Source organism: Rhinatrema bivittatum, chromosome 11 (genome assembly GCF_901001135.1).
Source record: "Rhinatrema bivittatum chromosome 11, aRhiBiv1.1, whole genome shotgun sequence".
NCBI lineage: Eukaryota > Metazoa > Chordata > Amphibia > Gymnophiona > Rhinatrematidae > Rhinatrema > Rhinatrema bivittatum.
Genome location: NC_042625.1, coordinates 16,221,436 through 16,236,778, shown reverse-complemented (window position 1 = coordinate 16,236,778; position 15,343 = coordinate 16,221,436). Strand labels below are relative to the sequence as shown.

The following is a 15,343-nucleotide window of genomic DNA, read 5'->3' as shown; positions in this document are numbered from 1 at the left end:
TAAATGAGGGGTAGGGTCAATTGTGCACCCCAAGCGCCTCCTTGACAGCAGGCTCCCTGGAAAGGTCGGCTGTCCGCGGATTAGAACATAGACCAAGGGTCCATCAAGCCCAGCATCCTGACCCAGCATGGCAATTTCTTGTTTCCAACAGAGGCCAAACCAGGCCACAAGAACCTGGCAATTATCCAAACACTAAGACAAACCCATGCTACTGATGCAATTAATAACAGTGGCTATTCCCTAAGTAAACTTGATTAATAGCAGTTAATGGACTTCTCCTCCAAGAACTTATCCAAACCTTTTTTGAACCCAGCTACACTAACTGCACTAACCACATCCTCTGGCAACAAATTCCAGAGCTTAATTGTGCGTTGACTGAAAGAATTTTCTCCGATTAGTCTTAAATGTGCTACTTGCTAACGTCATGGAATGCCCCATAGTCCTTCTATTATTCGAAAGTGTAAATAACCGAGTCGCATCTACTCGTTCAAGACCGCTCATGATCTTAAAGACCTCTATCATATCCCCCCTCAGCCGTCTCTTCTCCAAGCTGAAGAGCCCTAACCTCTTCAGCCTTTCCTCATAGGGGAGCTGTTCCATCCCCTTTATCATTTTGGTCACCCTTCTCTGTACCATCTCCATTGCAACTATATCTTTTTTGAAATGCGGTGACCAGAATTGTACACAGTATTCAAGGTGTGGTCTCACAGTTTCCCTAACTTGACCATGGCACTTTTTTTTTTTTAATTTTTTAAACTTTTGGTTCCTCCGACTTAATATCGCCACGATATTAAGTCGGAGGATGTACAGAAAAGTAGTAATGTCTGCTTTTCTGTACAACTTTTTGGGCTGCTCAGAAATTAATGCCTGCTCTGGGCAATTGCTGAGTGTAAAAATGTGCAGGTCTGGTGCTCTTTTTTTTTTTTTGCATGTGGGGTGAATAACTAATAGCCTCATCAACATGCATTTGCATGCGATGAGCACTATTAGTTTTGCGGCATGTTGGATGCGTGTTGTGGACACGCTAATCCCCTTATAGCATAGGGGGCTGTGGACGCATGGGTGCGGCTAAGCACACTGTTCTGCATCTGCCCCAAAGTATGTGACAAAGGATTTATTTATTTATATAAAAAATCAACCAGTTTTTGATACTGGTAGAGAATCCCCACCTATATCTTAAGTCCTATAATTGAAAATACAAGAGTATATTATTCCACAGCTGCCATAATCAAGTAACCAACTGCATATACTGTATTCTTTAATAAATTTATTAACCCTGTGAGGAAAATTAAATGAGACTAGAAGAGAAACTCATACCCGCCATGGTATTTATTTTGTAACAAAACATACAAGATTAATAAAGATAATACAAAGTCTTTGAACGGGGTGGATATCCAAGCTTACTGCAGGCTACACCAGCACACATACCTTGAAATACCCACAATGTACTGATGAGAGGCAACCACATCAGCAGCACAATCTTCGTTTGTGGCGGGACCATGAGCTTGAATGAATATTTCATCATCCATCCATGTGATTCACTGGATGCAGACTGGGATCCAAAATACTAACTGAACAGCAATTTTTAGCAACTGAGCAGCCTAAACATTAATAAAAACCACTCACTCCCAACCCAGTGCAATCATACATCTCACAAAGCAATTTACATATCAAATAAGGCCTTTTTGTTTTCCTTTTATTGTTCTCTTGTAAGAACTTAGGTACTTGCCAACCTCGTTGCTGAACCCGATTCACCAGAAAGTCAGCATTAGACGTTAGTATATTGCCTTTCCAACTGGTCAAAAACTAAGCCTTTCTATTTTTCTTGGGACATCTGGAATCATAGCAAACTGACTGAACAAGGTTGCTTATCCTCTCCCGAGCATTCCCACCATCTATGTAACTGCGTTTCCACTAGGACTTCTACTTCCTTACAAAACTGGCCGCCTGCCAGGCAGACGCAGCTGCTGGTTTGATTCTGTTATCACAGTACAATTTATATAGCCACCATTACGTGAATCGCCCAGGGTTCTTGCACGGCTTGCCAGACAGACCCGGCTATGTGGGCGCCTGTGTTTCCACCAAGACCTCAGTTATTACAGAGCTCGCCGCTTGCCAGACAGACCCAATCGCTAGTCAATTCTAGCGCTGCCATCTGTCAGGGGGAAAAGTGGTCCCACGGGAGGAGAGTCATATTTTGAAAATAGAAGAAGTGGATGAGATTACAAACATTTTCATCACGTATTAATATTTAAGCAGCAAGTAAAGCATTCCTGAAGCCTTGGGCATGAAGGGAAGTTCTAGTGTAGAAAATATTTTCTGTAAATTATTTAAAAAAAAAAAAAAAAACAGACACACAAAGCATCTGTAATTATAAAAGGATTTCCCTATAGGCACACAATGGGAACAAAAAAAATCATTAAAATGATGCCAGCAATACAGAATGCTTGGTGTATGCAAAAGTCCAGGATCCACCAATGTGATTTCTTAATTTAAGAACTGTATGTAAGGTACGCTGTACAGCTTACGGGTTGTATCTTGACACGTAAAACAGTAAACAGTACATACCATGAGGCGAGGCAGTAGTGTTATTACCAGACAAACTGAGGAGGTTCTGCTTACAGAGCTCTCTCATGGAGAAGGTTTTAAACTTGACATTTTAAGGCCAGTACTGTGTCACACAAGGGAAAACTATGCATGGATTTGCTGCGCTTTTCAGTTTTTACCCTCATAAAAAAATGACCTCACTCTTACCTGATCAAGGTCATTTTCAACAAGATAGTGACTAGACCCTTCTCCCTCCATCCCACTCCTCCAAAATTTCACTATGATCAGTGCACTGGCAAGCAGGTTACTGTCCCAGACAGATGTATTTAGCCACTAGATTAGCAAGCCTGGAGTTAAAATTACTAACAAAAAGCTATAATGTATATTTGAGTCTATTCCAAAGTAATTTTAAAAATAAATTTTTAAAAAAGTATATATATATATATATATATATATATATATATATATATATATATATATATAATCAAACACTTTAGTGATTTCTATAAATTGTGTTGTAATATGGGAAAAATGTCATGGCAATCATTAGGCCACGCCCCCTGCTGGAAGCCAAACTCAGCAAGAGCATGGAAGACCTTTCAAAGTTTAGTAACTCATATTTGATACAGTCCTGCATGAAATCACTTCTCTTTTGGCAGGGCCATTATTTCTGTAATCTCTGGTGGGTAGGGAGATAGGGAGGGATTTGTTTCAAAGAGCGATTTAGAAGAAGCTTTGTGAGCTCAAGTAACGTGGTAAAGAGCTTCCTGGTTTTTTTGGTTTTTGTTTAACACAGCACTGGGTAACTGGGCCAGATTTTCCAGTAGCAAGGCCTAACTCCTTTGACTTTAAAAAAACAAAAAAAACCCAAAACAAAACCACAACCCCCCTGTAGTTTGTTAAGCCTTTTGCATTAATCCAAAAGCCAGACACCCAACCCCTACCTTCGTTTTCCTTATAAGAGTAGCAATAGTTTTAAGAAGCCCACCCAGACCCACCCCCATCTTTCCTATACATTCAGCTCAGCCTATGTGATTCTTTTCTGCACTCACATTGAGGTAGATTTTAAAAGGTTGCGTGCGCGCACACATGGACGCCCGATTTTATAACTTGCGCCCGCAGACTTTTGCAAATCTGCCCCATTGTGTCACATCTTGCTCTTGGAGAGAAGGGTGGCTGCTTTCTGGTGGAGAAGTTAAGGTCATTTCCATCATTCCCTCAGAGATCCCCTGTATAAATCCCATGCTTTCTGGAATTCAGGTGCTGTTTTTATCTCCACCCCCTACATTGGGAGGCTGTTCCACACATCCATCACCTTCTCTGTAAAGATTACTCCCAGGTCTACCCTCTTTCAGCCTCATCCCAGGACCCCTCGTTCTAGAGCCTCCTTTCTGTCGAAAGAGGCTCACCTGTGCATGGAAACCTTGTAAGTATTTAAATATACACCCTAGAGGATCTGTTTATTTCTTTATGTCTATCCCCATATGCTTTAGAACAAAGCCCGCTGACCATGTTAGTAGCCTCCCTCTGGACCAACTCCATCCTGTTTATATCCTTTTGAAGGTGCAGATTCCAGAATTGTTCAGTATTGCAAATGAGGTCTCTCCAGGGACCATTCCTCTCCCCATGCAGCCAGGCATGTTTCTGGCTTTTGCTGTTGCTTTATCCACCTGTTTGGCCTCCTTAAGATCATGAGAAACAGTCACCCCCAGCTCTGCTCTTCTGTCATGCTTAAAAGAAATTTCACCTCCACTACTGTACCTCTCCCTTGTGTTCTTCCAACCTAAATGCATCCTTCTCTTAGCTCCCAGTCCCTAGATCCTTTCCCAAGCTTTGCTATATCCCTATTGTTTTCCACACCTTCCTGGCTGATGACCCTGTTGCAGATTTTGGTATCACCTGCAATAGGACAAAACTCCTATAGCTTTTGCTTTGGTCAATTACAGGACATGAGTTCATGTTTGAGCAGCTTCTGAGAGCTGACTCCAAAAAAACAGAAAAAGAAAAAAAAAATCTCCCATTATTTGGGCCCAGATGATTAGGAGATGACCAAACTGCCATTGCTCTGTGTCACAGGTGCTGGTATTGTACAGTCTGCAGCACTACAGAGCGAGAGGTTTTTGGAGATGTCTGAGCATGTTTCCCCCACATGCTCACAATGGAAAAAAAAGTGTGCAGCTTGAACCATCAAAAAGGCAGCTGCATCGGCGTCCGTGGAACTCAGCTCTTAGCCTCCCATTTTGCGAGTCTTGCCGTTAGGAAAAGCTTTCCATAGCGCGGCAGGTAATCTCCTTCAGTAAAAAGAAAAAGCCCTTTTGGTAACTTGCATAGGCTTTAAAAACAGGCTAGGGACCCTTTTTTTGCAATTTATTTTTTTTCCAAAGGCACAGAATAATGAATGTAAAAACAAAACAAAAAACCCCTTGTGAAAATCTCCAAAGTCTTGTGCTAATGCAGTAGAACTGAAACTGGTGCAATAGGAAAGGCAGTTTCATGCTAATTCTGATTCATTCAAAGCAGACCGGGTGTCATGGGAGGAGCCTCCTGACCCTGCTGCTCGGTGTTGATCGGCTCTGCCGCAGCTTCCCTGTCAGCCAGAGTTGGTCTAACATCTGATTCGCCCTGGCTCACATTTGGTTCATCTTGTGCATTTTCCAATTGTTTTCCCAGTGTGGTTTCTTCTGGTTCTTTGTCCCTTTAGAAAACAGGAAACAAAGAGCATAGTAAGAGTCAACTTGTTCTGGCTAAATTAAGTCATTTTCTTGCTTTGCTTACTACTTTAAAAAGCAAGACCATCCAGCAGATGGACAAATAGTTATGGTTCAGATTTTTCAATGTCTTTAACTGAAAGCTAGCTGTAACATTACTGGTAGATGATTGCAGAAAAAGACCAAAATCGGAAGGGATGTGCATGGCCAAAATGTTTGATTCAGTTCGTTATATTCATTTTCAGCTGAAATTAAATTCTGGAGGGGTGGGTTGTTTTTATTCATCTTGGAAAACAGCAACTGCTATTTATAGATGCCGAACATTATTTGCAAAATTAGTAAAAACCAAAAAAATTGGGGGTTTTTTCCTGAGCCATTGTTGACTTTCGTTAAATCTGAAACAAAAGTGTAAACGGCCCAATTCGGTTCAGGAACCACATTTGTTTAAAATGAATGTACGCACATACCTACCAACTGGCCCATCTAGTCTGCCCAGCTATTCCTGTCTACAATGTAATGATACATCCCAGTGTCAACCATATAGCATAACTGCCTGTAAGATATCACTCCTTATCCAGGAAAGGTTTTGTCTTCTTCCTCATCTGTACTTTACAACGTCTGGTAGAGAGGCGTACAAAGTTTCCCACCTGGTTCATACCCAGCCATTAATGTGCATACTTTGCTGCTGGTGCTATCCGCTTTCCTCGGGTGCCACTCAGCTGAATCCCTGAGGCACAGGCTTGTTTATGACTCCTAACAAAAGGGGCTTGTCCTAGTCCTCTGCCACAATATTGACAATTCAGGGATGTGAAGGCAACTAAATTATTTATAATTCCCTTGTGTCTGTCATTTTTACATTATAAATATTGCACCTATCCTGTGCCATGATAATTACTGCACTGGTACCAAGCCAGCTGCTTCTCCTGCCATGCTAACCTGCTTGGGAAAAGCAGCAGCCTTTTTTTAAATGGTAACAACTCACAGATTTAACGTACTAGTGAACACATGTGGCAGAAGTTGCTTTCCTCATGACCCAAGTGCTGGTTAGCTAAGTATTCGATGGGTTGGGATGTTCTGAAGCGCAAGCTAATATCTGCCATTCCCTAATGCTCATGCTTACCGCACATTAATCAGCAGGATACCATTGATCAGGTTCAGTTGCTCTAATAGGGTTGCTACTCCTGGCGGCATTATCTAAACCATAAGAAAAAAAAGAAGAGTTAAGGATGATTATTACAGATGTTTATGTTAAAGAGAGGAATTTTCATGAATACTTTTTATAAAGCTGATTCTGATATAACATTACAGCACTGGCTCCCAACACCCTGATTATTTTCCTCACAAGAATATATCTCATTACACTTGCATTGCTTTAGTTCCCCTCTAAAAATATCTATCTATATGTTGGATTAAGAATTATGGATTTCATGTATTTGTTTTTAGTACTGTACCGCGCTCAGATGTTAAAAGATTAAGGGACACTAATCAAATGCTGTGTAAATAAATAAGATCAGGGACAGGTAAGTCAGTCCAGGTTTTTCAGCTTCTGCTGGAAAGGATTCGGAGAGTCACTTGGTATGAAAAACCAGGACCGACTCACCTGCTCCTGATGGAGTTAGGTTCTTACCAAACCCTGTATATCTGCCTAATGAGAGAAGACAAGAGGGAGAGGACTGAGAAGACGCCAAAGGGCTCTGCTCGACACTCTCAGCCCATCCGGAGAAAAGCTAACAATGCGCAGAATAAGCAAAGCTAATCTTCTTGATAAAGTAATACTTTTATGGGCAGGAAGAGGAAAGTGAAGTTTTGGACCTCATCCCCAGGACTACCTGTGAGGGGGCCTATGGATTCTCATGTTGCAAGAGGGGTGAGTCAAACTAACTTAAGATCAATTCCTGATATTTCCTTTTCCTCGGGATCTCCTGAGGCCCCTGAGGCTCAAGGACCACTGCAGACGTCTCAACCAAGTATGGATTCTGCTTCATCCACACACCATGAATTTCTTGGACTAAGATTTGGTTAAAATAAATAAAGATGGTATACATTCCTCTAATTTAGAAAATACTGGGCAACAATTAGGCCTGGGACCGCAAGAAACTGTCACCGTGCCTAGTTTTCCCCAGAATATTACTTTGCGTGATGTGTGGGTAGCTGTAGATAACCTTCAGAAAATTATGTCAAATTCTATAGAGCAGAATAGAATAACTATTTCTGAAATTAAAAATGTATTGGAAGGACATACTAATCGTTTGGCATATGTAGAAGAGCAATCAAAGGTTATGTCTTCTCATATAGAAACACTTAAGGAAGTAAATAATTCTTCAATAAAAGATGGTATAGTTATACATCAGCAGATGGAAATTCTGGAAAACCAAAATCGCTGTAGAAATTTACGGTTATTGAATTTCCCAGAAACCAGATTAATATCTGCCACTGAATTGCTCAAAAAGTATCTCACTGAAATGTTATCTATTACAACAATAGATGAGACAAGTATATCTAAGATATACTATGTCTCTAAGATGAGGTTAAGGAGGATATGGATATTGTCCAACATTCTCCAAATTTGACCTCATTTTTGGAAGCCTCTCAAGATGATATATCATTAAGATCTACATTATTGGTAACTTTTTGTCGAGAGAGACAAGAACTTGATTTTGCAAAAATATTTTGAAAATAAAGATTACAAATTTTGTGGACAACGGATCCAGATTTTCCCTGATGTTGCCAGAGCAACTCAAGTAAGGCGAAAGCAATTCCTGATACTTAAGGCTAGAGTGTTGACCCTAGGGGCAACATTCTATTTAAAATTCCCTTGTAAGTGCTCGGTGTTATATCAGAAGAATAAATTCATCTTTCAGGATCCCCCCCACTTAGAGTCCTTTTTGCGGGATAAAGAGCAAGTGTTGAGAAATGGATCTGCAACAAATTGATATATTCTCCTTTCTGTAAGATTGAGTACAGACTCATTATGAATTGGACTCCCGCAATGTGGACTAGATATTACTGTATTGATAGTATGGTAAATGTATGTCCACTATGATTTTGTGTTCTAAATACAGAATATTTGCCTGTGTTTTTTACAATGTAATAATTGTTTAAAAAACTTAAAATATAAATTAAAAAAAAAGAATAAGCAAAGCTAAACGGTTTCATGCACACCCAGCCACTAAAATGCATCAGTGTGCAGCAAATGCCTGCCGACGAGACAGGAGCTTTCTGAAATTATTGTTTTATGCTTAAGAATTTCAAACAAGAAAAACCATGGGTCATGAGCCCAGAAAGTTGGAATGATCTGTCTGGCTCATGAAATGGAACATGAACTGCCGAAAACCTGGACACGTGGAATGGCCGCGCTGGGTCCGTTCCTGAAGATCTCATTCATGGTCCTTTGCAGGTTCACGGCCTGCTGGGTGACGTGTTTCAGGAAGGCAGCGCTTTCCCTTGTTCTTTCATGCCAGTCTCCGAGCTAGAATTAAGAGAGATACAAGTTAAAGGAAGAGAAAATGTGAAGAGTCAAGATGGCCGACTCCCAGCCTAGAGGGCAGCAAACAGCTTTTGTTTTCACTATGTTCATGAGATGTATCAGGATCCATTTTACCTGCATATTACAGTGATCCAGAAAACCAGACTCATGTGAGGCCTGAGAGGATTGGAATGTCCCATTCCTAACCATTTCTAGAATGCCAGCACATCCAGCGAGAACAGACTCCACAGCAGTACAAAGAGCTTCTCATGTGTGTCAGCACCAGAGCACGGGACTACAAACCTAGAATCTTTAGAACAAGCGAAGGGGCTCTCAAATGTGGTCCTTGAGGAGCAAGCCAATATGATTTTCTGGGTAACCAATTTATGTAAATGGTTACAGATGCAAATACTTCACTGCCACGGATTATGGACAGCATGAAGATCATCTTTGAGAAGCGTTGCTGTCTACACTACATTGCACAGCAGTCATTGGGTTATGCTTTGTCTTGCATCTGATCACCTCTCCACTACCAGGTTGCCTTTAGACCTTTTTGTTGTGTTACACTAGTTCTCGGATCCAAGGTGAGCCCAAGTCCTTAAAACAGAACTGACTGTGCCATGCCACCAGATAGAGGCTGATATCCTCCTACTCACCAGCGTTTTATAGATCGTGTAGGTCTCCTTCTCGTGCTGCATGGCGGAGCGGAACTCTGCTTTGCTTGTGTACACCAGGGCTATTAAATGATGACTACAAATAAAGTACAGGAAAATATAGAATGATTTTTTGAACAACACTGACATATCAATTAAATATTCTAATCTTCCGATGCAGTGGCATACTATGAAGGGGTGACAGCCAGGAAGGGGGGAGCCAACGAGAGGGAGGCCAGCGGCTGCGAGTGGAGCCCATCCCACTTGTGGCAGGAGGGGGACACTGGACCACGAGCAAAGCCCATCCTGCTTGCAGCAGAAGAAGAGGGAGGCTGGTGGGCCGCGAATGGTGGAAGACAGTGACCAGATAGCTGCAGGCAGCTGAAGAGGGAGAGGGCCAGAATGACCGCATGTGAATCAATGTGATTGAGAGAGGAAGGGGTGTGTGTGTGTATGTATGTAAGAGATTGGAAGCTTGCGTATGTGTATGTGTGTAAGTAAGAGAGAGAGTGTGTGAGAGTGAGGGTGCATGTATGAGGGAGACTGTGTGCAAGACAGAGAAGGAGCCTGTGGGAAGGAGAGGGGAACAGAGAAGTGAACCTGGGAAGGCAGGGGTGCCAAATACTTTACGTATGCCACTGCTCTGATGGGAGGTCCCAATGGCTTTTGAAAATGAACAGAAAAGTCCAGTGACAGCATCGCTTTGGGTCCTGCCTCAATAATACAGCCAAGCCTCAGATGTTTGAGCAGTGGTGTCGTCAGGACACATTTTATTTGGCTGGGTCTAAGGCTCACATGGGTGGGCACCAAGCATACAGGGCTGAGCCATGGCAGTTACACTCTTATGCATAACTAATTCCAAAGAGTGCACCTGACAACAGATTTCTAAATAGTGGGCAACTGCTGTCATATTTCATAGGTAATTCCTTAAATATTTTGAGGGTAATTTTCAAGCAAACTGTATAAGGCTAAAGTGTGTGGGTCCCTGTTACTCACAGACTTGAGCCAGAATTTTCAAAGTAATGTATGCAAATAAAACAATGGCTGTGTGCGTAACTATCACACGAGAGGTCGAGAACCGCTCCTCCCTGTGACCCAGTAACCCTCCCACTGGGAAGTGCAGATTAGAAAATAGAAAAAGAAACTGGACAGCTGCGCATCCCTTCACAGGAACAACCCGCTAGCAGATCACAGACCCTCACCAATTACAGAATACGTGACCACAAAGTAGAAGAGAGAAAAGCTGAACTGGGACCCCAAAAAGCCTGACTCTGCCTGCAGTGCAACACTGGAAAAACAGAAATACATTTCTTCCATACTGTGCAAAATACAAAGGGATCAGAGATGCACATTTCCCAGAACTGAAAGAACAGGAAAAACTGGGCAATCATAACATTCCTCACCGATGGAAATCTCCCAGGGTCTCCTAACAGGAATATAAGTACAACAAGCATAAAACGTCGACAAATACACCAGAAAATAAATCTAGCAAATTACCACTCTCAATCCAAAAGTTCATCCTTTCTCTACTGCAACAGAGAAACAGCAGCTACAGCAACAAAATCTGTTGTATCCTGCCACTGGTCTAAGCCAGAAAGGACAAGGTGCAATATGGACCGGTACCAGAATCTGAGAATTGTTCTTGCTATTCTCCTGATTTTAAACTGTAATTTTATCTTACTCTTATCACAATTATGTAATTTGTTCACATATCTTCCTTAACTTTAACCATTTTATCTATTATTTTGGTAATGCATATACAAATAATGAAGACAAAACAGTTTCCTGAATTGTAATCTCTGTCTAAACCTTTGGCCCCCACAGACTCTCGCTCTCCTTCACTAGGGTCTCCCATGAGAGAGACAGACCCTGGTAGAGAGGAGGAGCACTGAAAGAGCTGATGAGGGGCTGAGACGAGAGACTGCTGGAGTGCAGGGGACAGGAGAGCATGAAGGGTGAGAATGTCACTCAGCCTTCTTACACCCTCCCATTCCCTTCTCCTCTCACCACCCTCCAGCAGTTTGACATTCACACCTCCCCTCCTCCCCGTCCATCCATGACAGTCTTACACTCGCCCCTCTCCCTGTATCCTTGGCATTCTCACTCTCACCCTCTCTCCCATTCCTAGCAGTCTCGCATACCCCTCTCTCTCCCTTCCCACCTATCCCTGACAGTCTGAAACTCTCCCCCTAACCACCCATCCCCAATAGCCCTCTCCTCCTCTTCACCCATCCTTGGCAGTCTCACATTAGGCCTGAGGTACTGACATGCAAAGGCTAAGACAAAAGCAAAGCACATCAAGCAGCATTGTCTGAATTTTCAAGAAGGCTCCTCACCCACTAAAAATGTTGCTTTGTTAATATAGAAGGCTTGGGGATAACCTGCACGGCACGGCAGTTGCTACCATAGGAAACTTGCTGGGCAGGCTGGATAAACTCTTTGGTCTTTTTCTGCCGTCAATACTATGTTATCTCGTAACCATATGAATGCACTCAAAAATAAGAGAATGGAAGTAACCAACTTCCAAAAACATCTCTCTTTCTTTTAAAAAGCAAGGCAACATTCCTTTCATTAATTCCACAATATGAGAATATTTGCAAATCTGAATACTTAAAATATAAAAATTAAACTATAACTGAACCACCCAAATTCTAGTGATCAAGCCTGGGAAGCCAAGAAACTAAAAGTGCCCTGACTGCAGCACAACTGGAACGGAAGCAGAGCGAGGTACCTCAGAGCAGCCTGCAGGGATCTGGGGCCATGGTACTTGGTGCTGGTTTCCAAAGCTTTTTCCAGAAACCTCAATGCCAGGTCACATTCTAAGACCGCCTGGAGGACAACGCCAATGTTACTCTGTCAGAATGAGAAAAAAAAAAAAAAAAAAATCAACCAGGTCAAGCACTGTACAGCGTGGCGGCAAATAAGAGTCCTCAGTACGGAATGAGGTTCCAGATGTGGAGCTCACTAGCTGGTCTACGGCATCCTAGAAAGTGAGATTCAGGAGCATTAATTGCACCGTGTTTACCGTCCAATGTCAGGATATATAATATAAATTTGCTATGTTTCTGTGATGGACATTCTGTGCGTCAGTCACGCTGCACGCTGCCCTCCAGAATCATATGCACTAAGTTTTCAACAGATTTAAATATTGATTTTGTTTCCTTAGATTCTATTCTCTGTATCCTGCCACCAAAAATTGTCCCTTCACAACTTTAAGGAAACACAATACACAATTAAAATGCATTTCTCATGGGACCGTGAAGATGGCAATTTCCTCCGCATTTCCTGCAAGTACGTGTGCACTTTGGGACACTGCCTGTGTATGTGTGGCAGTGTGCACGTGGCCTTTCTGCCACTGTGAGAAGTGCATGAGTTTTCTATCCGTGGCTCAGAAACGGGGCATTCCCAGTGGTGGTGGGAGGGTAGTCAGGGATGTGAATTCCCTGGGAAAATGGAATTTCTCCCCCCCATAATATATTACGTGTCCTTACACTGGTAACCATGTAAATCCACAATCTTAAAATTGCCCTCCCTTCGTGTATGCACGTCATTCTACAAGGAGTATAATTTAACCGCAGCAAAGAAGCATTCCAGGGGCATATTTAGGTCCGGCAAGGGGGGGGGGGCGCAGAGGGAAAATAATATGCACAGATTGCATCTTCAACGTGTGCATTATTTTCTTTGGAAAAAGCAGGTGCAAATGTCTGTAGTGTGCTGCTGCCTGCAGCATGCTGCAAAGCGAAAGCCCACGAATATTTTTGCTTTGAAAATTGGTGCAGGTGTTGAGTCAGGGTCAGCCGGGCCTCAGGGTGGAGGCCTAGTCTGGCATAGGACAGGTGCTTTGCTCCCGTATTCACCGCTGGTAGATACCCTGGGAATCAGTTTCTTGTCACAGAGCTCCGTATCCCCTTTGTGCTGTATACTGCCCAAAGGGCATATGGAGCTGCCCTGCAGCCCAGGCAACCCTGATCCTGAAGCAAGGGGATGGGTTAGAGACCAGATACTGTAAAAACGGATTTCTGGGAACACTTGAGGGCTGTGAGCCGTGCTAAGGCTCACAGTGTGAACCAATGTATTCTGAACCTGTTTGGTGCTGGAAGTATCTGTGAAGTGAAAAAGCTAACAATAATATTGTGACCCAGACTGGCCTGAGCTGCAAGTACTACAATTTACCTGTAGGGAGATATCTCATGTTTTACCACTGATTCAGCAATTATGAATCATAATAGCCAAGAAACCTACAGGCCAGTGTGGTGGCAGGCCCCAGACCTGAATTTTAAAACTACCCTGTTTCAGTGGAAAATGAAGAACTTTTGTCCTGTTAACACGGAAGGATACCTTATCAGATGTGCCAGTTTACATGTTCCTGTGTCAATAGGAGCAAGGCAGACAAAGAGACAATATGACTTAAGCTCCTAAGCCAGTGTCAGGGATGAGCCAAGGCGAATCCATGGGTCAGAGAAAAATTATACTGGTAAGACAGCTTGACATACAGATGTGACAGCTCCCCCTGAACAAATGGGGAGGGGGGGAACAAGACCTACAATATGCAGGACCCCTCCCGAAGTAATGGGGGAGGGGGGGGGGGGGGGAGACCTGCAATGTGGCAAAAAGACCCTCCACAAGGCTATGCTGGGAAGTATAAGACATGGGGCAAAGAAGAATTAAAGGGAGGCTGAAGCAATGGACCCCTGGCAGAGAGCGACCCTGAAACCAAAAGGAGGAGAAAGGCAAAAAACGCAGCACCCACTGAAAAAGGAAGGGAGAAAGAGCACAAACCCGAGGAGAAAACCCGGAGAGTGAATCCTGAGCATCCCTGCAAGCAAAAGGCTGGTAAGAAGCAGAGCAGCACTCCCTGCTATTGAAGGGAGAAGCATATATGAGGCCCAGAGACCAGAGAGACGAGGTGCCTGCTCAGGTGTGGAGATTAGGCAAGCCCACCTGCCCACTAGCAAGCCTCTCCCCTACCCACATTCTCCAGCTCTCCAGTTGGAGCCTGCTTCAGAGGAGAACAGAGATATTGCCTGAAGCCTAGACCAAGAGTAAGTAAGTTAGCCATGTGTTAATATACTAAGCGGGCTAAGGTTTATGGCATGTCTGCTACCACCTATGACACAGAACTTTCTTTAGGGAAAACGGATGCATAGTCGCCAGGAGGTTAGAGATAAGAATTGTTAGTTTCTAAAATGTTATATCATACAATTATTTTTCCTGATTTAGGATCACAAGTAAGGTGGGAGGGCAGCTGGCAGTGTCTGTAGCAGACAGATCCCTGCACCCCTAAACCTGCTTACATACCTGACCTACTTCACCGCTATATTTATGTTTAAGTTACCCTTACATTAAAGGAATAAGTCCTGCGCTGATTCTAACCCGACACTTTGACCCATGCAGAAACTTGCCCCAATAATTACTAAGAAACACATAATGCTTCGTGTACATTTTGTTCACGTAATCCTCTCACAATCCTGTTTTCAGACTCTCCACTGCAGTGCAAAGCCAGCAGGTGCTTTGTGCCTATGGACTTTGTACCAATTTACAAAGGGAAAAACTAAACAACTTTGCCCCTCTTTTTTTTTTTTTTTAATTAATTTTGAAAATTCAAAGACTTGCGCGGTTTCCAATTCCCCAGACGTGGGAAGGCCTTCCCCTACATGTGTGTTGTGGCATCAGGAGCGTACTGATCCGGGTACGTACAGGGAACGTACTTTTACCCACATTCAGGATGGGCAGACGTTCAAAGAAAGTCCATTTCCGTGAGTAAAGCACAGTTTTACCCACGGAAACACCTCAGAAAAATCACCTTCCCCAAGCACAGACAGATCCCGAGCGGTGACGCTTCAGGGCAGCAGCTGGAATCAGTCAGCGGGCAATGGCTGCATAATTTCTATAGATGTTCAAACTGCTTGCACCACTGCAAAGCTCGTGTGTTTTACACTGTCCCGGTTTCCCTTGGAAAGCTGCCTCAG

The 15,343-nt window shown here is 43.1% G+C and overlaps 1 protein-coding gene across 2 annotated transcripts in view; it reads right to left on the bottom strand.

Annotated features, from left to right (window-relative positions):
* Positions 1-4,899: 4,899 nt before the first annotated feature.
* Positions 4,900-15,343, bottom strand: part of LOC115100849 (clustered mitochondria protein homolog) — a 58,096-nt gene continuing 47,652 nt past the window's right edge. For both annotated transcript variants that reach the window (XM_029619840.1, XM_029619841.1), the window contains exons 22-26: positions 12,106-12,227; positions 9,378-9,471; positions 8,590-8,724; positions 6,376-6,449; positions 4,900-5,242 (exon numbers count right to left, since the gene is read on the bottom strand). In XM_029619840.1, coding sequence (XP_029475700.1) covers positions 5,059-5,242; positions 6,376-6,449; positions 8,590-8,724; positions 9,378-9,471; positions 12,106-12,227 — 609 coding nt within the window. In that variant the 3' untranslated portion in view covers positions 4,900-5,058. The remainder of the gene's footprint in view (positions 5,243-6,375; positions 6,450-8,589; positions 8,725-9,377; positions 9,472-12,105; positions 12,228-15,343) is intronic.